At 44.4% G+C, this 27,392-nt stretch overlaps 1 protein-coding gene across 1 annotated transcript in view; it reads right to left on the bottom strand.

Annotated features, from left to right (window-relative positions):
* lamc3 (laminin, gamma 3) overlaps positions 1 to 27,392 on the bottom strand; it is a 270,427-nt gene that overhangs the window by 120,057 nt on the left and 122,978 nt on the right. Inside the window, exons 6-10 of the mRNA XM_046317609.1 lie at positions 27,074 to 27,191; positions 24,137 to 24,235; positions 22,720 to 22,856; positions 22,479 to 22,598; positions 12,169 to 12,367 (exon numbers count right to left, since the gene is read on the bottom strand). Coding sequence (XP_046173565.1) covers positions 12,169 to 12,367; positions 22,479 to 22,598; positions 22,720 to 22,856; positions 24,137 to 24,235; positions 27,074 to 27,191 — 673 coding nt within the window. The remainder of the gene's footprint in view (positions 1 to 12,168; positions 12,368 to 22,478; positions 22,599 to 22,719; positions 22,857 to 24,136; positions 24,236 to 27,073; positions 27,192 to 27,392) is intronic.

Below are 27,392 nucleotides of genomic sequence, written 5' to 3'. Positions count from 1 at the left end.
GCATGAATTAATCTGAAAATCTCACATCACCAACATCACACATCTGAAATCTAGTATGGGATGTTTGCATTAGCATTGGGGGAGCTGTGTGCACTGTGGGAGCTGTGTACACTATAACTTTATCTCTGTTTGATATACAGCTCATACTCTGTCCTGTGTGAATGTGTTATATATGAGCAGGGTATGTCAGAACTGTCTATGAGTTTGTGCTGACAGTATTTTAAGTCCTCTCTCTCGGTCTCTCGGTCTCTCTCACTCTCTCTCTCTCAGTTGGATCTGATATGATTGTAACAGGTCTTGGGTATGTGTAATTTCAACTGACTTGTGGAGTCACTAGTAATTACTATTGATGGGGAAACAAAGCTTGAGAATATCTTTGAGAATATCCAGCCAATTGTGTCGAAAATCAGTTCATTACTCGAGGCATTGATAAACACAGTGGCACCTGCTGGTCAAAATTATTTTAAACAACCCAATTTTGATTGATTACGTCGCATGTGTCGCAGCGCGTGCGCAGGGTAGACTTTTGTCTTCTACTGAAATCAATACCAAACCAATCTGGTTGTTGTTTGACAAAACTAAGCACCGGATGTTGTGAATCATGTGCTTCAGATAAAGTGATACAAGCATCGGTACGCTGTTTCGAAAAACAAACTGCTTAGCGATTTTGTCGCATGCCTTGGAGCTCCGGTATCAAACTTAACATCACCAGTAATTAACAGTTCAAGGGTTGGTCATGTGGATTTTCCCTGTCGTATGTTGTACATTCCCGCTTCCCACTTGGTTAGAAAAGCAGCATCATTACTGCATTTTGAAATGTAGGTGGGACAATGTGCTGTCGGGGGCTCATTAGCATATTTATGAGTATTACAATTACATGGTGACTAGCTATAAAGGAGTCATGCTCTTAAGTCATCCTTTTATTAAATCAGCCCTTCAATGTTTATGAACAATGTACATTCATTGGGATGACTTTCCCCCTTTATATGAGACCAAAAAGAGTTTGTTGAAAGCCATGCAAAGAATAACCCCATCTGCCAGCTTCTCATAGGTCACCGCTGTTACAGTACGCTGCTAATCAGCAAGTGATATGCATGTGGTTTACAGAAGAGACAGTGAAGATTGTTACTACCAAACACATTCACTTTCAAAACTTGCAGAACAGATCTCGTCAAGAAAGCACTGTATTCGTACTGGCATAACCATCAAAAACATAATCTGCTACAACACTTCCACTGACGGTTGGCAACAACCTCTCTTCCCTGTGAAATGTTATTAGCATGCTGTAAGGCGATCTATGCCTCTCTGGCTGATAAGATTGCATGTTTTCTGCTCCTCCAGAGGATGGGGAAACAAATGAGCTGCCAACTCTGGATGAGCTCCCATTTCCCCCTGTAGCTACGGACGATGAATAATGATTGAAGGTGGTTTTTGTTAAGCAAGAATTGTTAAACAACAGTGTTTTATACTGTGACTAAGTTGATGTCCCAGGGACAGTTATTGAAAACATAGGTCAATCCATCCTGATTGTGGTAAGAGATATGGAAACAATTGTTCACATTGAGTGATTCACCTCTGAATCTACAGATCGCTTGTGTATGTGTGTTTATTTTCAATGCTCTCTCCCATTAATAGAAGTATAACCTTTCTAATGAGTATATTATTACCATGCTAATTGGATTGTACAACCTAGAATGAAGGGTTTGAAATTATGAAGTGTCCGTTTTTTGTCTGTGTTGATCTCCCTTACTTTAATAGGAGTATAGCATATTTTGAAATAGAAGCTAAAATTGAAATGCTTGCATTAAAATGTAATGATTATCATCACCCATGTGATATGAGGATGGAATGTGATGGAAATGTGTATACTTGTGCTTTTCTATTTACCAATTTCAATGTTCTATGTTTGTCCTTTCTATAAACCAATTTCTCTGTTCATGCAAGTGACTGACTGAACGAATCCTTACTAGTAGCCGCAATTTGGCAGTATGCCAGACCTTATTTTGAGAACAAAATATATCTCAGTTTCAAGGTTTCAGCTTAGAGAGAAGCCTTGTGAGGTATTGGTCATGTTATGAACTAGTATTGCTCGGTCACAATAAACAAATCGGTAATGATGAATGAAATATGCTAAATCATGCAAATATAACTTATCTGTGTATAGCCATATATAAAGCAACTGCGGGGGGGGGGGGCAGAAGAGCTTCTGACAGACATTCACCTATGGTGCATTAACTTTTTTGGAACATCTCTAGCGCGCTGAAAATAAACAATTATTTGAAGATTGACTTCGAGGTGTCGCTGTGTAAGAATTTCCACAACAAAACCTACAAGGCACCGAACCCAGAGATTGCAGTTTCAAGTCCCAAAATAATCCATTTATACTCTGCGTCAAGTGGCCTTGAGCACTGGTAGTTTAAGTTGGTGGAGATAATTGGACATTTATTTTCTTGATTTTTAGGAAGCATTTAGCAAAGTGCAAAAATGTATTCTTTGCAAATAGGTCTGTGGCCATAACTCTTTAATGCTCACATAGCTGGTGGTGTAGCTGCACTGCAGCAGGACATTTCAGGTTGTTAGTGGCCAAGAAATGATGTGTTCAAATACCATAGGTGTTGTGACTGTACAAAATTATACAAGAATGCAGCATCATACTGACATTTATAGAAATAACACAAATAAATTGTATTTTAGGCAAAATGCTGAAATATAAAATATAACCACCATTTGCCATGATGACACCTTTCACCAGTCTAGCTACATTTTCAGTTTACACATTTAGACATGAAGTCTATTTCATTTAGTTAAAGTATACTGTTAACTAGCTAGCTAATGTTAGCTGGCTGGCTAGCTAGCTAAGATATGATCTTATTAATCGCAACTCAGATCCATTTGCTTTGCTAGTTATAGCCTATCTATATCTATAGCCTAGTTACAACCTTTCTTTCGTATCGTCTGAGATTCCCAAAGATTGGAAAGCTGCCGCAGTCATCCCCCTCTTCAAAGGGGGTGACACTCTAGACCCAAACTGCTACAGACCTGTATCTATCCTACGCTGTCTTTCGAAGGTCTTCAAAAGCCAAGTTAACAAACAGATTACCAACCATTTCGAATCCCACCGTACCTTCTCCACTATGCAATCTGGTTTCAGAGCTGGTCATGGGTGCACCTCAGCCACGCTCAAGGTCCTAAACGATATCATAACTGCCATCGATAAGAGACATTACTGTGCAGCCGTATTCATCAACCTGGCCAAGGCTTTCGACTCTGTCAATCACCACATTCTTATTGGCAGACTCGACAGCCTTGGTTTCTCAAATGATAGCCTTGCCTGGTTCACCAACTACTTCTCTGATAGAGTACAGTGTGTCAAATCGGAGGGCCTGTTGTCCGGACCTCTGACAGTCTCTATGGGTGTGCCACAAGGTTCAATTTTCAGGTCGACTCTCTTCTCTGTTTACATCAATGATGTTGCTCTTGCTGCTGGTGATTTTGGGGCAGCAGGGTAGCCTAGTGGTTAGAGCGTTGGACTAGTAACTGGAAGGTTGCAAGTTCAAACCCCCGAGCTGACAAGGTACAAATCTGTCATTCTGCCCCTGAACAGGCAGTTAACCCACTGTTCCTGGGCCGTCATGGAAAATAAGAATTTGTTCTTAACTGACTTGCCTAGTTAAATAAAGGTAAAATAAATAAAAATAATCTGATCCATCTCTATGCAGATGACACCATTCTGTATACTTCTGGCCCCTTGGTGGACACTGTTAACTAACCTCCTGACGAGCTTCAACGCCATACAACTCTCCTTCTGTGGCCTCCAACTGCTCTAAAATGCAAGTAAAACTAAATGCATGCTATTAAATCGATCACTGCCCGCACCTGCCCGCCCACCCAGCATCATTACTCTGGACGACTCTGACTTAGAATATGTGGACAACTACAAATACCTAGGTGTCTGGTTAGACTGTAAACTCTCCTTCCAGACTCACATTTAGCATCTCCAATCCAAAATTAAATCTAGAATTAGCTTCCTATATCGCAACAAAGCATCCTTCGAACATGCTGCCAAACATAACCTCGTTAAACTGACCATCCTACCAATCCTCAACTTTGGCGATGTCATCTATAAAACAGCCTCCAACATTCTACTCAACAAATTGGATGCAGTCTATCACAGTGCCATCCATTTTGTCACCAAAGCCCCATACACTACCCACCACTGCGACCTGTACGCTCTCGTTGGTTGGCCCTCGCTTCATACTGGTCGCCAAACCCACTGGCTACAAGTTGTCTACAAGTCTCTGCGAGCTAAAGCCCCACCTTATCTCAGCTCACTGGGCAACATAGCAGCACCCACTCGTAGCATGCGCTCCAGCAGGTATATCTCACTGGTCACCCCCAAAGCCAATTCCCCCTTTGGTCGCCTTTCCTTCCAGTTCTCTGCTGCCAATGAGTGCAACAAACTGCAAAAGTCACTGAAGCTGGAGACTCATATCTCTCTCACTAGCTTTAACCACCAGCTGTCAGAGCAGCTCACAGTTCACTGCACCTGTACATAACCCATCTGTAAACAGCCCATCTATCTACCTCAACCCAATACTGTATTTATTTATTTATCTTGCTCCTTTGCACCCCAGTAACTCAACTTGCACATTCATCTTCTGCATATGTACCATTCCAATGTTTAATTGCTATGTTGTAATTACTTTGCCACCATGGCCTATTTATTGCCTTAACTCCCTTATCTTACCTCATTTGCACTCACAGTATATACTTTTTTTCCCTACTGTATTATTGACTGTACGTTTAGTTTATTCCATGTGTATCTCTGTGTTGTTGTATGTGTCGAATTGCTAGGCTTTATCTTGGCCAGATCGCAGCTGCAAATGAGAACTTGTTCTCAACTAGCCTAACTGGTTAAATAAAGGTGAAATAAATCAAATAAAACAATTGTTAGCTAGCTAACATTCAACGTGGTTAGTTAGCTACCCGCAGATTCATGCAGGATTTACTTAGCTAGCTAGCAACATGTCTCAACAAAAGACTCCACTATGCAATTTACCATTTCAATAGAATGTCGCTGTTACAATTGTTAATAGACGTAGCTGGAACAGAATAACTGATTAATTTATGAACACTCAACATCAGTTGAATATGGCCGGTGTCAGTAAACATTGCCAAAAAAGCGTATATTGTTGCCAGCAGCATAGTTGCAGTCACCAACGCTCTGGATAACATAAAAACAACATAACCAGCTCTGCTAGGGCGAGTAAAGGGGTCAGTGAGCTGTTCTCTCATTTGTGTCTGGAAGTAGCTAGCCAACATTAGCCAGTTAGTTGGGTGCTTGACTGTTGTTGTTAGGACAGAACGCTCGGATCAACGCTTAACACATCTTAATGTTCCGCCCCTTTTTTTCAATTTTCACCTAAAATGACATACCCAAATCTAATTGCCTGTAACTCAGGCCCTGAAACAAGGATATGCATATTCTTGATGCCATTTGAAAATAAATATTTCGAAGTTTGTGGAAATGTGAGAGGATAATATAACACATTAAATCTGGTAAAAGATAATACAAAGAAAAAAATAAACATTATTTGTATTTTTTTGTACAATCATCTTTGAAATGCAAGAGTAACGGCATAATAAATTATTAGAGTCCAGGCACAATTTAGACTTTGGCCACTAGATGGCAGCACTGCGTGTGCAACGTTTTAGAGTGATCCAGTGAAATCTCAAAATGTTATATCAAGACTGCCCAAATGTGCCTAATTGGTTTAGTCATACATTTTCAAGTTCCTAATTGTGCACTCTCTTCAAACAATAGCATGGTACTCTTTCACTCTAATAGCTCCTGTAAATTGGACAGTGCAGTTAGATTAACAAGAATGGAAGCGTTCTGCCCAAAGCAGATACGTCTATGTCCTGGGAATTCCTTTGTTTCTTACAACCTCATGCTAATCACATTGGCCTACGTTAGCTCAACCATCCCGCGGACGGGACACCGATCCTGAAGCAGTTTTAACTAGCTTCTCATGGTTTGATGCAGTCAAGACCGGTACTACTTAATCACATTGGATGAGAAATAACCTAGCTTTGGCAGCTATTAGTCTACTATAGTGTGTCGGCTTGGCTGATTTCCCTCTCTATGTCACTCGTTGACACTCGCAGTAGCCTACACACACAGCAACGCCTCTGCTGGAGCCTCACCTCTCTGCCTCCTCACCTTTGTGCTTTATCAACTCTGGTTAATAAAGTAGCTTAAAATGGACTTTTCTGCTGCTTCTCTCACTTGGATTGGACTGCCTCTGGATCCAACCAGGTCTAAACTGAACGGTGTAGTTGTCCTCAGGTCCATTTGGAACGGGTCTCTATATTTAAAAAATGTATTTATAAATAATGGGAAAGCCCCAGGTCCATTTCGGAACGGGTCCAACTTTTTGGACCAGTGAAGTCCTCTGGCGTGCGTGACACTGGGCCTGTAATTAAGCAGTTGCTAGGATAAGAGGAACATCATCAGTGGACCAGGAAACCACTGGAAGTCTGGGTTAAGTATGTGGTGGGAGCTCACACACACACACACACACACACACACACACACACACACACACACACACACACACACACACACACACACACACACACACACACACACACACACACACACACACACACACACACACACACACACACACACACACACACACACACACACACACACACACACACACAGTCGCATACTGATAGAGACACAGAGGGACAGGGGGAAGGAGAGAAAGAGGCTGGAGAAAGAGAAGAGTAAAGAGAAAGAAGAGAAGAGATGTGAAGAAGAAGAATAATTTAGATGATATGTTTTAAACACCCTGTTGTCTCTCCCCACAGTCTACAAGGCAATGAAGAACTACAAAGGCAAACCCATCCAACACTATTTAACATGAGGGCATCAACCACCCCCTCTGTCTTTGAACACCCCTACCTACCCCGCTACTCTCTGTGATTGAGATGATCCTTGGAACCAGGCACGGCGCCAGGATTTTTTTCTCTCACGGGTGTAAGGGGGGTGCTTGACCAATACGTGAGGTTGCTAAGAAAATAGTTGATTTTCATGACTTCAGAGTTATAAGTGTCACGCCTTGGTCATTGTATTTTGTGTTTTTGTTATATGTTTGGGTAGGCCAGGGTGTGACATGGGTTTATATGTTGTATTCGTATTGGGGTTTGTATTATTTGGTATTGCGGCTGATTAGGGGTGTGTCTAGTTAGGCTTGGCTGCCTGGGGCGATTCTCAATCAGAGTCAGGTGCTTGTCATTGTCTCTGATTGAGAACCGTATTTAGGCAGCCTGACTTTCGCTTTGTATTTTGTGGGTGTTTGTACCTGTCTCTGTGTAGTAGTCACCAGATAGGCTGTAATTAGTTTCACGTTTCGTTTGTTGTTTTCGTATTTCAGTTATTTCATGTACCGTTTTCATTCATTAAAGTCATGAGTAACCTACATGCATTTCGGTCTGACTCTCTTCATTCAACAGACGAACGGCGTTACAATAAGGAAGTTCTCATTTTTAAATGAAAGCAGATATGGCACAGAGCACATTGGATATATAGTGGGGCAAAAAAGTATTTAGTCAGCCACAAATTGTGCAAGTTCTTCCACTTAAAAAGACGAGAGAGGCCTGTCATTTTCATCATAGGTAAATTCATTAAAAATCCTACAATGTGATTTTTGTCTGTCATAGTTGAAGTGTACCTATGATGAAAATTACAGGCCTCTCTCATCTTTTTAAGTGGGAACAACTTGCAACTTGCACAATTTTGCCCCAATGTAAATGTAGTGTTTAATTGAATTTGGCCCAAGAAAATTCTACAAAATAACTAGAAGCCTAATTAATACAATGACAAGAATTGTCTTTCACGTTCAGCAAAGCTGAAAGCGCCCATGCACTGAAGTCTTTCAGCAATAACAACACAATATATCCAAAATGCGACAACAACAAGAAAGTGCATTTGTTCCATATGCATAATCAGACAACTGTGCATTGGTAATGATGTTTCAGATGAAATGGCTATCACAAAGTCAGAAATGAAATTCACAATATCCGAAGTCCAAAGCTAGCAGCGATGAGCTGCTCTGGCGCTCCATCACGTCGTGGCTCACGAGTTTCTCTCTCCAACTCATCTTTCTCATCTCCCTCTTCTTCGGCCCCCTCGGAGACAGGGTCTGGGTATGGATTTTCAATTTCTACCCGCACTCTTCTCTTGATCAGCAAACAGTCCATTGCTGCGGGGTGAGATGGGCGGCTCGCTAGCTAGTAGTTGTCTCACTTAACGTAGACAAATGTGCGCGGTCACACAAACCAGACTCCTCCTCCTCCCCCCACCCACACACACGTCATAGGGTACACGTGCGGCACGAGCACGCAGCCAGGGATCGGATTGGGAACAGAATGGCTGGTTATTAACTTTGACATATTTCTTTATTTAAAAATAGAAAAAAATACTAAAATGCTTGAGTGGGCTTAACTGGGGCTATGCAGATTTGTGATGGGGCTACAGCCCCTCCTAGCCCTGGTGTAGCGCCATGCATGCTGGGAACAAAACACCACTTACCCTGGATAAAACATTCAACACATTCACACAACACAAGTAGGCTCACAGTCATGACAAACAGCATGCTATCTGTCACCAAGACAACATTGCCAGGGGATGGGAGACAGTGTGTTGTGTTGCTGTGTGCTTCCCAAATGACACAAACACAGGCATGTACACTCACACACAGCCTCTGAGTCATTTGGAGAAAAAAAAAGCTCAGAGACAGCTTCTACCTCCAGACTGTTGAACAGCCATCCCTAGCTCAACCAATACACTATCTACGTCATATTGGAAATACAGTCATACTTGACATGCACATTGATCATTTATACTTCAAAAAAAAGAAGGTTTTAAGTAGAACCATATAGGGTTCTTTGGTTTGTCCCCATAGAGGAAACATTTTAGTTGCAGGGTAGAACCCTTGGCAAAGGGTTCTACCTAGAACCCTCAATGCAGGGTTCTTAATAGAACCTCCTGTAAATGATTTTTACTCAGACCCCTCTATAAAGGGTTCTTAGAACCATCAACAAAGGTTTTAACAAGAACCCTTTTAACCACTAAAGGGTCTTCCAAGAAGCCTCTATGAAGGGTTCTACTGAGAACCCTATATTTCTTTGAAGGGTTCTTCTTAGAACCCCCTATGAATGGTTCAAACAGCCTTATTAGCCTCTAAAAATAAAATAACCCCTAAATGACATTATCAAAAGGCCTTTTTTTGAACGCCTAGTGTAACAGTATAACTTTACGTCCGTCCCCTCGCCCGAACCAGGGACCCTCTGCACACATCGACAACAGTCACCCTCAAAGCATCGTTACCCATCGCTCCACAAAAGCCGCGGCCCTTGCAGAGCAAGGGGAACTACTACTTCAAGGTCTCAGAGCAAGTGACGTAACCGATTGAAACGCTATTTAGCGCGCACCACCGCTAACTAAGCTAGCCGTTTCACATCCGTTACACTAGTTACACACTAACAAACTGTTCTTGAAAATATTTCAGATTACTCAAATTCCTGACGTTAACGTTTTAAACACTAATGCTCAGGCACTATTTAAAAGAAATAAGAAAACAATTCAACAAAAATCTCATTCAGAATAAGAACAGTTCTTTGTAGAACTCTTCTTGCTTTCCAAAGACTCCTTCTTGCCTTCAAAACAATCATCAAAGAACCCTTTCTTCCAAAAACGCTTCCACATATCACATTTTATTTGTCAGGTGCCAAATACAACAGGGGCAGACCTAAGTGAAATTCTTACTTACAAGCCATTCACCAACAATGCAGTTTTAAGAAAAACAACAATAAAAATAAGAAATAAAAGTAACAAATAAATAAGAGCAGCAGTAAAATAACAATAGCAAGGCTATATACAGGGGGTGCTGGTATAGCGTCAATGCGCGGGGGCACCGGTTAGTTGAGGTAATTGAGGTAATATGTACATGTAGGTAGAGTTATTAAAGTGACTATACATTTAATTAGATGTTCAGGAGTCTTATGGCTTTGGGGTAGAAGCTGTTTAGAAGCCTCTTGGACCTAGACTTGGCACTCCGGTACCGCATGCTGTGCGGTAGCAGAGAGAACAGTCTATGTCTAGGGTGGCTGGAGTCTTTTTCTTTTAGGGCATTCCTCTGACACCGCCTGGTATAGAAGTTCTGGATGGCAGGAAGCTTGGTCCCAGTGATGTACTGGTCTGTACGCATTACTCTCTGTAGTGCCTTGCGGTCAGAGGGTGAGCAGTTGCCATACCAGGCAGTGATGCAACCATGCTCTCGATGGTACAGCTGTAGAACCATTTGAGGATCTGAGGACCCATGCCAAATCTTTTCAGTCTCTTTAGGGCGAATGGGTTTTGTCGTGCCCTCTTCATGGGATGTTATAGGTTCTACGTAGAACTCTTTGCTTTACAAAGAACCCGCCTTCTAAAACGTAAAACGGTTATTGGTAGAACCCTATCCTGTCGCAAAGAACCAATTTTCAACCCTTTTTTCTAAAGGTGTGTATCTTTTATGGTGTACATATCGGTTTAATACCATGCATACTACTTCGTTTTCCTTACTTATTTTATTATCTGACTTGTGATTGTTATTGATTTTGATATGTGTACTGCATTGTCGAGAGCTTGCACGTAAGCATTTTGCTGCACCGTTTATACCTGCTGTAAACTGTGTACGTGACAAATAAACCTTGATTTGGCGAAGCTCCTAAGAACTACCTAGGAGAGAGAGCTCCAGAGAAAGACATTTAAAAGTCCGCTTCACATCTTCTCAGCTGAGCTTTCAGGATATAGCAATGTGGTGCCATGATAAGATGAGTGCTCCAGGACGAGGTGATGCTGTGTGTGTATGTGTGTGTGTAGGGCCAGATCTCTGTCTCTCTAATGACGTGTGTGGAGCCTGTCCCCAGAGAGGGCCCACACAATGACAGTCCTGTCTCCAGGTCCCGCTGCTCTGAGGGGGCAACCAAAGTCCCCCCTTCACCCAGGCTGGGGGTTGTGGGGGAACTCATTACTCATTATGCATAGTCACAAGAAAGGACATAGCACTGTCTGTCACAAAGCCATAAGGCAGCTTCCATAGTACACACTTAAAAATAATAGTACTGAATAGTCCCAGATAGGGGTTCTTTGGCTTGTAACTATAGAGGAAGCTTTTACGGTGCTACATACCTTAAAACCCTTTTTAAAGGTTCAATAAATAATAAATAATAATAATGTTCATAAGGTTCTAAATGGAACCATTATGGTACTATAAAGAACCCTTTCCTAATGTTCTATAAAGGATCATTAAATAAGGTTTTACATAGCACCATAAAGTGTTCCACTATGGTTACAATCCTTTTTTGGGGCTGTATACAACTGTTTTATGGCTCTTTATAGAATCTTTATGGAGAATGGTTCTATAGAGAACCTTTCACAATCTGAAAGGTTCTCTTATAGATCCTTCTGAAGAACAATGGTTTACTTATTTATTCAGTTCAGTGTTATTGCACCAGTTGACAAGTTGAATCAACCCTGAGAACAGCTGGGGGTCTCCGAGGTGAGAGTAAAACATTCTCAGTTATAATATAATAATATATGCCATTTAGCAGACGCTTTTATCCAAAGCGACTTACAGTCATGTGTGCATACATTCTACGTATGGGTGGTCCCGGGAATCAAACCCACTACCCTGGCGTTACAAGCGCCATGCTCTACCAACTGAGCTACAGAAGGACAGTTAACACAGCCATACAATAGCCTTTCATAAAACACCACTGTTAAACACAGTCATAAAATGACTTGGCATAACACAACATATTAGATAAACGGGAATGACGCTCTCACTCCCGGCTGCACAAAAAGAGCTGTGAAGTTAACCACGCCCCAAAATATTCTAATGAGCTGAATGTATGAATATCATACAGCCATGGAGATGACACTGTTCATCCATGCAGTCTGAGGTTCATACACTGTACTGTAAGTAGGGGTATTACATATGTGTATATGATTATGTGATGTAGAGTGGCATAATAGTAGGTGTATAGCCGTATTTTATATACACATCAACACATGCTATGCACACATATCACACCCACACCATTTTGTTTTACCTGAGAGTGAAGGTGTGCTGAGGAGCGATGCCTGGCTTGTGGACAAGTCCAGGTTGGGGTGAAAGGTCAGCTGACAGGGTGATTCCAGATCCTTCCAGAAGCACAGTGACACTGTGAGGGAGGAGGCACTGCGCCTCGGCCGTGAAGGTCAGGGAGAGGAGTTGGCCATAGCTCAGGAGATGGTTCCCCAGGAACTTCTCTACAGGAGCAGAGAGGGGGAGGCAGGCAGACAGACAGACAGGCAGGCAGACATCAAGGGTCAGGGGATAACCATGCAGGCATTTAGCTATCTCACATCCTGTCAGAGAGAAAGAGAGTCTTTGTGTGTTTCAAGTTCAGCTTCCCGCCATCTGACAAACATGCTGGAAGGGGGAGTAGTGTTGAATGAGAGCTTTGGCTTTTGGTGTTTATATATATATATATATATAAATAAGAGAGAGAGACAGAGAGAGCTTTTGGTGTTATATATATATATATAAATAAGAGAGAGAGACAGAGAGAGCTTTTGGTGTTATATATATATATATATATATATATATATATATATATATATATATATATATATATATATATATATATATGAGAGAGAGAGAGAGAGAGAGAGAGAGAGCGTGTGCATGTGTGTGTAGTGGAGTGCGAGGGCCAAGGCTCTTGTAACCCACAGAGATCACAGTGGGAGTCTGGCTGTGATTACCCTTCGTCTTATCTCGGGCTCATTACAGCACATTAACACCACTTCAAAGAGCCACACACACACACACACACACACACACACACACACACACACACACACACACACACACACACACACACACACACACACACACACACACACACACACACACACACACACACACACACACACACACACACACACACACACACACACACACACACACACACACACACACACATGCGCATGTACAGGCACACACTCTACAAACCAGCACACTCACTGCAATGATCAGCACCCAGGGATCCCAAATACACTTTAATAAAAGAACACATGGGAAAAACTATCCCTGAAAAAAACAAAAATTTGAGTTATGGGTGGGTGAGGAGGATGCAGAAGATCCTGTTTACAGAAATATGTGAAAATGAAGCACTATGACAGATAAGGAAAGGTGGACGGGCATTTCATCATTCAAGATTGATTACAGCAATAAAAACAGGAATCCACCTTAAAAAAGGCAGATGTTTTTCAGTAAGGCAATACACAACTGCATAATCTGCCGCAGTATGAATGATACTCTATCAGACCTGGGGCCGGTTCCGGTTGGAGCGAGTGGTCGCATCTGCACTTCGCTCCCACGGGTAGTATAACTTTTTCATTATATTTCATTATATCACAACGGTTTGATTTGTCTTATCTTAGCAATTTCTTCTCAGCTAGCTACATAGCCGTCTTTGTATCAAAGATAATTGCGTAATTATCGTATTTCACCGTCCTAACGTAGTCTTCACTAGCCAGCTAGCTAACGTCCACTGATTAGCTGCACTGGAGAAACTATTACACTCAACTGAACGACTTGATTAGTTTAGTGTTAGCTAGCTACATAGCTGTCTTTGCTGTCTTCGTATCATCGTATCCAAGATAATTGTGTTGTTTAGGTTTAGAGTGTGTAGTCTTAGAGTGATTATCTTAATTTACAGAGGTTAGCTAGCCAGCCATTTGTCGTCCTTAACGTAGGTGACTCTGCTAGCTAGCCAATGCTAGCCAACGTCTTCTGTATAGAACTCAACTACCCGGTCGCATTCACAGGTAGTATCACATTTTCACTTCATTTCATTACAGTACAACGGTTTGATTTGTTTGATCGTAGCTAGCTACTTAGCTAGCTACATAGTCGTCTTTGTATCAAAGATAATTGTGTAGTCTAGAGCGATTTTCTAGGTTCGCTAGCCATCTATTGTCGTTCTTTTAACGCAACGTAACGTAAACAACACTGCTAGCTAGCCTGCTAGCCCCCGAATAGCAACACTGCAGAAACTATTACACTCAACGGAACGACTTGATTAGTGTAGTGTCAACAACGCACCCACTGCCAGCTGGCCTACTTCAGCAGTACTGTATCATTTTAATCATTTTAGTCAATAAGATTCTTGCTACGTAGCTTAACTTTCTGAACATTCGAGACGTGTAGTCCACTTGTCATTCCAATCTCCTTTGCATTAGCGTAGCCTCTTCTGTAGCCTGTCAACTATGTGTCTGTTTATCCCTGTTCTCTCCTCTCTGCACAGACCATACAAACGCTCCTCACCGCGTGGCCGCGGCCACCCTACTCTGGTGGTCCCAGCGCGCACGACCCACGTGGAGTTCCAGGTCTCCGGTAGCCTCTGGAACTGCCAATCTGCGGTCAACAAGGCAGAGTTCATCTCAGCCTATGCCTCCCTCCAGTCCCTCGACTTCTTGGCACTGACGGAAACATGGATCACCACAGACAACACTGCTACTCCTACTGCTCTCTCTTCGTCCGCCCACGTGTTCTCGCACACCCCGAGAGCGTCTGGTCAGCGGGGTGGTGGCACCGGGATCCTCATCTCTCCCAAGTGGTCATTCTCTCTTTCTCCCCTTACCCATCTGTCTATCGCCTCCTTTGAATTCCATGCTGTCACAGTTACTAGCCCTTTCAAGCTTAACATCCTTATCATTTATCGCCCTCCAGGTTCCCTCGGAGAGTTCATCAATGAGCTTGATGCCTTGATAAGCTCCTTTCCTGAGGACGGCTCACCTCTCACAGTTCTGGGCGACTTTAACCTCCCCACGTCTACCTTTGACTCTTTCCTCTCTGCCTCCTTCTTTCCACTCCTCTCCTCTTTTGACCTCACCCTCTCACCTTCCCCCCTACTCACAAGGCAGGCAATACGCTCGACCTCATCTTTACTAGATGCTGTTCTTCCACTAACCTTATTGCAACTCCCCTCCAAGTCTCCGACCACTGCCTTGTATCCTTTTCCCTCTCGCTCTCATCCAACACCTCCCACACTGCCCCTACTTGGATGGTATCGCGCCGTCCCAACCTTCGCTCTCTCTCCCCCGCTACTCTCTCCTCTTCCATCCTATCATCTCTTCCCTCCGCTCAAACCTTCTCCCACCTATCTCCTGATTCTGCCTCCTCAACCCTCCTCTCCTCCCTCTCTGCATCCCTTGACTCTCTATGTCCCCTATCCTCCAGGCCGGCTCGGTCCTCCCCTCCCGCTCCGTGGCTCGATGACTCATTGCGAGCTCACAGAACAGGGCTCCGGGCAGCCGAGCGGAAATGGAGGAAAACTCGCCTCCCTGCGGACCTGGCATCCTTTCACTCCCTCCTCTCTACATTTTCCTCCTCTGTCTCTGCTGCTAAAGCCACTTTCTACCACGCTAAATTCCAAGCATCTGCCTCTAACCCTAGGAAGCTCTTTGCCACCTTCTCCTCCCTCCTGAATCCTCCGCCCCCTCCCCCCTCCTCCCTCTCTGCAGATGACTTCGTCAACCATTTTGAAAAGAAGGTCGACGACATCCGATCCTCGTTTGCTAAGTCAAACGACACCGCTGGTTCTGCTCACACTGCCCTACCCTGTGCTCTGACCTCTTTCTCCCCTCTCTCTCCAGATGAAATCTCGCGTCTTGTGACGGCCGGCCGCCCAACAACCTGCCCGCTTGACCCTATCCCCTCCTCTCTTCTCCAGACCATTTCCGGAGACCTTCTCCCTTACCTCACCTCGCTCATCAACTCATCCCTGACCGCTGGCTACGTCCCTTCCGTCTTCAAGAGAGCGAGAGTTGCACCCCTTCTGAAAAAACCTACACTCGATCCCTCCGATGTCAACAATTACAGACCAGTATCCCTTCTTTCTTTTCTCTCCAAAACTCTTGAACGTGCCGTCCTTGGCCAGCTCTCCCGCTATCTCTCTCTGAATGACCTTCTTGATCCAAATCAGTCAGGTTTCAAGACTAGTCATTCAACTGAGACTGCTCTCCTCTGTATCACGGAGGCGCTCCGCACTGCTAAAGCTAACTCTCTCTCCTCTGCTCTCATCCTTCTAGATCTATCGGCTGCCTTCGATACTGTGAACCATCAGATCCTCCTCTCCACCCTCTCCGAGTTGGGCATCTCCGGCGCGGCCCACGCTTGGATTGCGTCCTACCTGACAGGTCGCTCCTACCAGGTGGCGTGGCGAGAATCTGTCTCCTCACCACGCGCTCTCACCACTGGTGTCCCCCAGGGCTCTGTTCTTGGCCCTCTCCTATTCCCTCTTGGCCCTCTCCTACTCGCTATACACCAAGTCACTTGGCTCTGTCATAACCTCACATGGTCTCTCTTATCATTGCTATGCAGACGACACACAATTAATCTTCTCCTTTCCCCCTTCTGATGACCAGGTGGCGAATCGCATCTCTGCATGTCTGGCAGACATATCAGTGTGGATGACGGATCACCACCTCAAGCTGAACCTCGGCAAGACGGAGCTGCTCTTCCTCCCGGGGAAGGACTGCCCGTTCCATGATCTCGCCATCACGGTTGACAACTCCATTGTGTCCTCCTCCCAGAGCGCCAAGAACCTTGGCGTGATCCTGGACAACACCCTGTCGTTCTCAACCAACATCAAGGCGGTGGCCCGTTCCTGTAGGTTCATGCTCTACAACATCCGCAGAGTACGACCCTGCCTCACACAGGAAGCGGCGCAGGTCCTAATCCAGGCACTTGTCATCTCCCGTCTGGATTACTGCAACTCGCTGTTGGCTGGGCTCCCTGCCTGTGCCATTAAACCCTTCAACTCATCCAGAACGCCGCAGCCCGTCTGGTGTTCAACCTTCCCAAGTTCTCTCACGTCACCCCGCTCCTCCGTTCTCTCCACTGGCTTTCAGTTGAAGCTCGCATCCGCTACAAGACCATGGTGCTTGCCTATGGAGCTGTGAGGGGAACGGCACCTCAGTACCTCCAGGCTCTGATCAGGCCCTACACCCAAACAAGGGCACTGCGTTCATCCACCTCTGGCCTGCTCGCCTCCCTACCACTGAGGAAGTACAGCTCCCGCTCAGCCCAGTCAAAACTGTTCGCTGCCCTGGCCCCCCAATGGTGGAACAAACTCCCTCACGACGCCAGGACAGCGGAGTCAATCACCACCTTCCGGAGACACCTGAAACCCCACCTCTTTAAGGAATACCTAGGATAGGATAAGTAATCCCTCTCACCCCACCCCCCCTAAGTTTTAGATGCACTATTGTTAAGTGACTGTCCCACTGGATGTCATAAGGTGAATGCACCAATTTGTAAGTCGCTCTGGATAAGAGCGTCTGCTAAATGACTTAAATGTAAATGTAAATGTCTATTCAATCTCTGTCGCTGAAGAGCAACAGACTGCGCAATAGAAATGTAAATGTAATTTCTGATTGAACCGACATATGCAGTGTTTACCGTGAATGCATTTTCCACTACCACGCTGACGTTGCCTTCAAATTTCAGTCACGTTGTAACACTGAACTTCCGTGATGCTGATTGAATAGAGCCCCTGGATTCAAATACTATTTGAAATCTTTCAAACGCTTTGAGCATTTGCTTTAGCCTCCCTGGAGGTTGACTGGGCTTGCACTTTTGGGACTTACCGTGTATTGGTTCCATTGCAAAAGGCAAGTTCAATTAAATAGTATTTTAGCCCAGGTCTGTGTTTCAACAGTGCAGCCCCCGCTGTTAGTCTATGTGGCTGGCTGAGGTAGTGTGTTTTGAGTGTAATGGTGTGGGTCATGTATCCTGATCTCTCCTGGTGGTGTCAGGGCTGCAGTAGACACACACACACACACACACACACACACACACACACACACACACACACACACACACACACACACACACACACACACACACACACACACACACACACACACACACACACACACACACACACACACACACACACACACACACACACACACACACACACACACACACACACTATCTTCACAGTCACTACTGGGTACTGTTGTGCGTTTTACTGTTATTTGCTTTGGATATTCAAGAAGTGGTTCACGTGGTACCCTTAAAACGTCAGGGACACTCAACCACAAATCAATACATAGGCACTTGTGTTTAACTAAGAATTTTGAGTAATTAAGTTACATAGTGTATTTTCCACCTAACCAATCAGATGGCATGGTGTAGATACTGCCATATTGCTTATACTCATCCAGTCCTCTCAGATCTACATAAGTGCCAATGGGGGTGTAATGGATTTTTAATGTTTGTGCTTTTCTTACAACTAATTTCTGTGTTCTACTCGTGTGCTGTTCTACAAACCAATTTCTGTGTTCGTGCAAGTCTCTGACTGTACAAATCCTCACTATCAGTAACAGCAACTTGGCAGTACGCCCAGACCTTGTTTTGAGAACGGACAAAGATATCTCAGTTTCAAGGTCTCAGCTTAGAGAGAGAAGCCTTGTGAGGTATTGGTCTGTCACATGTGACAAACCAGTATCGGTCTGTTGGATGAAACAAAATGATTAATGATGAATTACTCATGCTAAATCATACAAATATAACTTGTCCGTACATAAGACAACTGCTGGGACTGCTCAGTAGGAGCTTCTGACAGACATTCACTGTGGTTCATTACGTTTGTTGGAACCTCTCCAGCGCGCTGACAAATAACAATTATTCATTTCACATTGTCTTTGAGTGTCCCTGTGTAAACATTTCCACGACAGGGGTTTGATGGTGGGATTAGGCAGGAAAATGAAGTCATCTCACAGGATGAAAGATGCTGCGCTGCCCCCTCTGGTTGGTCCTCCAATGTTTTATTATGACCCCCCCCCAGAACCCCACTAGGTGACTGGAACTCTCACTGTGATCACATCAAGATGGCATTCTACCATTAGAATAGATTTGTATTCATTGGTTTATCACAGGAGAGTAATTGAAAAGAGACAACCGCTTTAAATGTGGACCTCTGTGAGTCCGAATGACAGTGTTTCTGATTGAACTAAGAAGACGTGCGTGAAAGCAGTAAGTTGGTGTGTTTCTGTTTGTGTGTATGGCTGAGTGTGTGTGTGTGTGTTTTGAGTGAAAATAAATCATTGTTCACTTACTTTTCTCTGTGATGTGGCTCAACCTGAACCACGACTGACCTCCGTCCACTGACACACAAAGTACCCGTCACGATGCCTGACACCCCAGTCACATTGAGTGAATGGTAGAGGACCCTGGAGATCAATCGAGGGTTTAAACTCTCCAAACCAATTAAATCAACTCCATTTCAATTAGATAGCCACCGTTTCAAACAAACAACTCTAAGTCCCATGGAGGCCTCTAACTTACATCGACCACTGTGCAACAATACCTGAACAGACAAACTAACTTCACCCAGCAGAGAGAGAGAGAGAGAGAGAGAGAGAGAGAGAGAGAGAGAGAGAGAGAGAGAGAGAGAGAGAGAGAGAGAGAGAGAGAGACCAAACTGGGCCAAGTGTGAATCCAGTAACCTGCTCTACATCGTCTGTAGCAGTGGTTCCCAACTCCAGTCCTAGATTACCCCCAACAGCACATTTTAGTTGTGGCCCTGGACAAAAAAAAACACCTGATTCAACTAATTGAGGGCCCGGTGATTAGTTGACAAGCTGAATCAGGTGTGCTTGCCCAGGGCTATGACACAAATGTGCGCTGTTGGAGATACTTAAGGACTGGAGTTGGGAACCATTGGTCTACAGGTGCAGCGTAGCTAGGGACATGATTACATGGATAACAGGCAGAAAGACTACACCACCTGGTGCACAAAGACATGCAGGATCTATTAGACCATGCTGCACCCTAGTAAAATGTTAGTTTGTTAGTTAGCAATGTTAGTTTATAAAAAGAAACGGACCCCAACAACGTAATCTACTTTGTGGGTGTGATAGAGTCTCTTGAACATTCTTGACCCCAATCAGTGTAGTGGTAAATACATTTTCTTTCACAGGGATCTTGAACGTTCTGGGGCTCACATCCAATCATTGATCAGGGTAGTGGATTGTCCTGAATGTGCTGGGACTCACATCCAATCAGGGATCAGGATGTTGCTTGTCCTGAAAGTTATAGGGCTCACATCCAATCAGGGATCAGGGTGCTGGTTTGTCCGGAAGGTTCTGGGGCTCTCATCTAATTAGGGTGAACGTTTGTCCTAAGCATTCTATGGCTCACATTCAATTAGGGATCAAGGTGATATTTTGTAATAAATGTTCTACAGCTCACATCCAGCCTAGAGGACATATGCTGAAAACTGTCCCTCTCCCTTTTTCTCTCCCTAGTCCTTTAGTGCTGTCCCTTCCTCTCTTGGAGACCCACCCTCCCCCCTTGGATTTCTGTGTTAGCACCATGGACTGGTGTAGAAATGAATATGATCCTGCACCATGTCAGACACTAAAGCACAGGTAGCTGGTTCTGGATGAGGGGTGTTAGCTACCTGTTGGACCCTTGAGCATGGAGGATTGGAGAGGAGAAGCCTGCAACATGATTTGCCATGTCAGTGATTAGAGAGGCTGTTGAGGGAAGTGGTTTCGGCTTGGAATCTATGATAGAATCTGGCGGCAGGATTCACTCAAGTGTTCAATCTGTTGACAAGTGCTGTGTCGCCGTAGGAACGTGACATTTCTACTCTGTGTCAACTAGCAGCAATCTTTTCTTGGCCAAGAGGAAGAGGACAAGTGTGGTGGTAAATGAATTTGCTTGTTCACTTTCACTCTCTGTAACTCCCTCACTACCTTCTCTATCTCTTTGAATGACTCCAGCTGAACATCGCTGGATGATGCTCCGAGTTATCCGACCTGAGTTTCCTCCATTGTATATCGACGATTGTGCTCCTTGGCACCGCAGTGTCGCCTGGTACTTCTGGAAGCCGGGGTAGAAGCACGTCCATCCCCAACACTTCTCTCTGTTCTCATTACACTAAGACACATCCTGATCTGATTCTAGACATAGCCAGGCGTAAAAAGAGACGCACTGAAATAGGCGACAAATAGATTACTAAGAATCCGAGAAATTGCTTTCCGTCTCCGTGTCGTTTGGTAGCAGAGCATTGTCACTCAGATTTATCTTCCGCTTTAGTGAGAAATGCTGCCGGAGGATTATTGCACAAACAGAGAAAGACAGAGAGAGAGGGAGAGAGAGAGAGAGAGAAAGATAGAGAGAAATCCTATGCATGTCCTTTGCAGCCTGCCTCTCCGCTCTAATCTGTAAAGTAACTGTACACATGAGGGAAAAAAAGGCAGGGAGAAAACGAGATCATTAAAAGCAACGGCGGGGCAATAGATCTCCATATTTTACTACGCTGCAAAACAACACAAACAAAGTGCTGTGCCGGCGAGATAAGGGGACGGGCTTGAACACGAATCACTACGTGGTGGCCTTCTGAGACACTGAAGTGATGGACGAGCTTCAAGAAAACAGCAAACGAAACACGTGAATAAATAAACAGTCTAAACATATCCAAGTTGACTTAACAACATATAAGAAACTCAAAATATATCCCCCGAAACGGACCCAGTCATTTTCCCTCCCAGGCGTCTTCTGTGATCTAAGGCTTTTCATGCTTGGGTTCTTAAAAAGACGCCTGTCTAAATGAACATAAAACCAGCAGGATGTGTTGGTAGTTAATGGGATTTCCGCTATTTCTGTTTCTCTATATCTATGTTGACTGCTGATTCGCTAGGCTTGATCCTCGGTGCAGTGAGTAGCCACCTTGAGCTTAGGCAGGCTGATTTCCACATGTTTGTTCTTCCAGCATGGCCAAGACATCCAATTCCATCAGGCCTATTCTCTCATGGGGCTCCAGCTACATAGGCTGTGTCCCAAATGGCAAACTATTCCCTATTTCGTGTACCACGTTTGACCAGTGCCCATAGAGAATAGGGTAACATTTGGGACGCAACCAGAGAGAGCCCCTAAGTCCTGTAGCGGGGACAGCTATAAATGTTATATGCTAATGGTCATGATAAGAGTCTGCTGTGAGAAAATGGTGTCGCAGTTAACCCGTTTATGACCTTATTGGGCAACGCTATGGGGAATTGTTCAATCAAACAAAGGAATAATCTCAAGTAACAAGACAAGGGTATTATTGGTGGCAGACGGTAACATGATTGACATATTTACATGTCTGAGCTCTCTCCAAGCAGAATCTTCATGTATTTTTTCCTCATCCCGGAAGCGCACACACTTCTCCTATAAACTCTAGGGCCCAGAGTTTTTCTTGGTCAGGTAATATGGTCTGGAAAAACTCCAGGTTCTACTGATTTCTTACCTAAAGTTGACATTAGCTCTGTGTGTGTGTGTGTGTGCGTGTGTGTGTGTTTCGGCTGTGCCTCTCACCTGGAGCTCTGTAGAAGCCCAGGTCATCCTCACTGAGTGGTAGCAGGTAGACCTCACCTTCCTTCCACAGCAGAGGGTACTCCTGTCCCCCAGAGAACTGTCCAGACCAGCGGTCTGGGTCTGCAGAGGGGTGCATGACAGAATGACTCAGGATGATAACCACAATATAAGGGGTTCACAATTCACCAATAGTTATTAGCTGAATGCAGTACTTTTAAGATAATCATGATTGTCTGAATACCTTCAAGGAAGTCAGAAGTGATGTTGACAGCTGCATGGTCATTGGAGGATCTGCAGGCCAATGAGTGTCCGAAGCAGAAACATGAGATGCAGCCAGCTGGGTTGTTCTCCTGCAGGTTGAAGGAGCCTGGCTTGCACCTGCACACACACACACACACACACACACACACACACACACACACACACACACACACACACACACACACACACACACACACACACACACACACACACACACACACACACACACACACACACACGCACACACACACGCACGCGCACACGCACACGCACACGCACACGCACACGCACACGCACACGCACAAAACACATTGTCATTATATGCTTCATCACTGCAGCTTGGTGGGGCTAATCTCTCCATATGGTGGAGCAAGTTCAGAGAGCATCACAAGGCACTGTGAGTCAGGTCGTTTGAGACTATCTGCCAAGTGAACATGTGTTGCTGTTTGTGCTGCCGTGTTGGGGCATAGAGAGGCAGCCGAGGCCAATCCCCCCCAGCTGATCTCACACTGTGATACACTACCTCCAGAGAGACTGTAGAAGAGACAAGTTGTGTGTTTGTGTGTGTAGAGGAGTGAGGTGTGTGCGCGTTTGTGTATGTGAGAGTGCGTGAGGGGGATCTGTGTATGTGTGTGGGTGGTGTTCAGAAACAGGACTATGTAAGTCACATCAGGGGAAAGAGTGTCCTTGTTCAACGGAGCATGAAATAACACACAACAGAACAAAAATAAACAAGCTGGAAAACAAGCAAAAATAATTCAACACTGGGGATCGTCTCATGGCTGCGTATTTTGCTAATATCAAACTCGTGATTTGTTTGTGTTTTGTCGGTCTAATCATGTAAATCTTAGAGAGCAGAAGAAGAATGATTAAAACGTGGGTGTAGAGAAGGTTGGGTACAGACAGAAAGTCTAAAAGAATCATGTTCCCCGCAGTCCTTTCAGCAACATTTTGAAGGGAAAGGGAATGTATTCAACTGATGTACAGCATGAGATTTAGCTCATTTCCATCCATAGTCCTTGGTTGATACTGTACGTGTCCTAAATGTCTATGAATAAAAGTCTACTACCATTTACACCGTGTGTAATCATCCCGGGACAAATGTACTTGTCTGTTATTATGAACCTGTTTTCAATGGGTTACGACGCCGACTCAAAACAGTTTGCAAAGAGCGGTGCCATAAAATGTCAAGAGATGTTTGACAATGGCAGTGGGCAGCGTCAAGGTTTAATCCAGTACTCCACTGTACTAACAACATGAAATGTTCGCTACCATTGTTAACTGAACAAAGAGCTAGACACTAAAAACGGTTACCGTGGTATCTGTTCACCTGTTACATGCCTATTTTTCCCTTATCTTTTTTTTTTGGAGAAAGAACAGCACAATACAAAAGCCACCTGTCGCACGCCTGTCCCTCCACGTTGTCCTTGCAATGACAACCGCCGTCCAGCGAAGAGCAGATGCCAACACTGCCCCTGGTTTCACAGTCACACGACCTGCGGAGAAACGATAACAACATCCTATTACGGTCAATGTTCAACCAGAGGTCAAACTGGTTATGACCGCGGCCATAACGTCATGGGGCACTTAGGTTAAGACATAGGTGAAAAAGTCGGAATAGATATTTGGTTGAGTATTTGGTTGAGAGACTCTTTGTTTCAGTGTACACATTGCGGGGCGGCACGTAGCCCAACGGTTAAGCACGTTGGGCCAGTAAACGGAAGGTTGCTGTTTAGAATCCCAGAGCTGACTAGGTAAAGTATCTGCTGATGTGCCCTTGAGCAAGGCACTTAACCCTAATTAAGAGCGTCTGCTAAAATATTCACATTGTTTCCTTGATTAATTATGCTGATAAGGGGTGTTTAGTCTTCGCTTACTCTTTTTCACACACATACACACGCTGAAAATAGCCTGATTCAATGACCGTGATTGGTTAAGTGGGGTCACTGCTGTGCCAATCAAAAGCTTTGTTCTATGAAACGTGTTTTATCATCTTCATTGATTGATTGTTTTCCTCCAGAACTGTAACACAGAATCAATATTTTAACGAGGTTGCTATTAAGAATAATTCAATTATCCCCTGGGCAGGCTTCTACTCTGTTCTGCTCTACTGGCCTGCATAATTCACACCTCACTTCACTGCAGAACACTGGAAGACTGAGGTAGGGATGGAGAGAGAGAGAAATGAGGGAGAGGGATAGAGGGAGAGGGAGAGAGGAATTGACAGAAAGAAGGAGAGAAGGATTGGGAGGGAGAGGGAGGTTGCGGGAGAGAGGGATGAAGACACACACTCCAACACACACGCACTACATATGCTCAAACACACAAAACACACACACATGCATATTGACATATATAGACACACTTTCACACTCTTCACATGCTGCTGCTACTCTGTTTATTATACACTGCTCAAAAAATAAAGGGAACACTTAAACAACACAATGTAACTCCAAGTCAATCACACTTCTGTGAAATCAAACTGCCCACTTAGGAAGCAACACTTATTGACAATAAATTTCACATGCTGTTGTGCAAATGGAATAGACAACAGGCAATTAGCAAGACACCCCCAATAAATGAGTGGTTCTGCAGGTGGTAACCACAGACCACTTCTCAGTTCCTATGTTCCTGGCTGATGTTTTGGTCACTTTTGAATGCTGGCGGTGCTTTCACTCTAGTGGTAGCATGAGACGGAGTCTACAACCCACACAAGTGGCTCAGGTAGTGCAGCTCATCCAGGATGACACATCAATGCGAGCTGTGGCAAGAAGGTTTGCTGTGTCTGTCAGCGTAGTGTCCAGAGCATGGAGGCGCTACCAGGAGACAGGCCAGTACATCAGGAGATATGGAGGAGGCCGTAAGAGGGCAACAATCCAGCAGCAGGACCACCACCTCCGCCTTTGTGCAAGGAGGAGCAGGAGGAGCACTGCCAGAGCCCTGCAAAATTACCTCCAACAGGCCACAAATGTGCATGTGTCTGCTCAAACGGTCAGAAACAGACTCCACGAGGGTGGTATGAGGGCCCAACGTCTCGCTCCATCCACCAACGCCACGTTGCACCACAGACTGTCCAGGAGTTGGCAGATGCTTTAGTCCAGGTCTGGGAGGAGATCCCTCAGGAGACCATCCGCCACCTCATCAGGAGCATGCCCAGGCGTTGTAGGGAGGTCATTTGATTTCCATTGATATTTTTTTGTGTGATTTTGTTGTCAGCACATACAACTATGTAAAGAATAAAGTATTTCATAATAATATTTCATTCATTCAGATGTAGGATGTGTTGTTTTAGTGTTCCCTTTATTTTTTTGAGCAGTGTATATCCTGATTGCCTCGTCACTTTGACCCCTGCCCACATGTACATGCTGTATTACCTCAATTACCTCAACTCCCTCCTACCCCTGCACATTGACTCGGTACTGGTACTCCTTGTAAACAGCCTCATTGTTGTTTTTATTGTGTTACTATTTCCTTTTTATTGAGCAAAAATGTGTCTTACTTTTTAACTCTGCATTGTTGGGAACGGGCTGGTAAGTAAGCATTTCACTGTAAAGTCTACATCTGTTCTATTCACCGTATGTGATCAATACAATTGGATTTTGATTTGATTTAAACATGGGTCATGCTGTAATATCAATATTTCCAGCACCCTGAGTCACCAGGCAATCCAGGAAATGGATTTGTGCCAAATACTAAGGTCCAACAGACAGAGGCTGGTGCATAATGCAGGAGGTACGGTAGGAACAATTTGGTGGTAAGAGAGGAGTAGAGACTGTTTACTGTATCAAGGGGATAGTAATGACATTGAAAACAATGGCATTGCTAATAGTAGCAGGCAGCAGATGAATTAGCACCAACAGCAGTAGAGTTGTTGCAAACTGGAAGAGGCTCCAAACTTTGGTATTCTCATCAGCTCCAGCCCTGGTGTAAACCTCAACACTACTGAAACAGCCAAGGTTAGTGTCAGTATGGATGTGCTTCATGGCTAAAACCACTGCAGCATGTCAAAGCAAATACACACGATAACTCATATGTGCATTAAACATTAACACACTCCCATCCAGGGTTGCGTTCAGGAGGGAGCAACGTACTACAATGTAATGTAATGAATAAAGCTGACATGATCATGTTTTCTACATGTCAGAGGCATGTCTGTTCTACTCAATACATCTGAACATTCCACTATCTTGAGGCCAACTGAATGTGGTCATAGGGTAGAGGCACACAGACAGAACAAAAAAAATCATAATTCTCTTTAAATGCATTGGTCCATTACGCTCCCTCTGTCTTCAAAGTGTCTGTTTATTTTCTGCACGTGTGTGTGTCATGCGTACCTGCAGCCACCAGGGCTGAGCGAGTGGAAGCCGGGTTGACAGGTGTCACACTTCTCCCCCGTCACACTGGGTCTGCACGTACACATCCCCTCTGCACCACACTGCAGACTCACAGAACCTAGGAGAGAAGAGGAGAGAGAGAGTGTAAGTACAGAGGGGGAGGTCTACGATCAGTAGAGATAGAGAGTCCGTATGGTGTCTGGTGTGAGATTTGATCATGTGGGATCTTAACTGCCATCTTAATCCCACCACAGTGCCCGATTTCAAATAGGCTTTACAGCGAAAGCACCACAAACGAGCCAAATCACAGAAAAACACA

The sequence above is a fragment of the Oncorhynchus gorbuscha genome, linkage group LG20 (assembly GCF_021184085.1).
Source record: "Oncorhynchus gorbuscha isolate QuinsamMale2020 ecotype Even-year linkage group LG20, OgorEven_v1.0, whole genome shotgun sequence".
Classification (NCBI taxonomy): Eukaryota; Metazoa; Chordata; class Actinopteri; order Salmoniformes; family Salmonidae; genus Oncorhynchus; species Oncorhynchus gorbuscha.
This window is presented reverse-complemented; position numbering and strand designations above follow the sequence as displayed.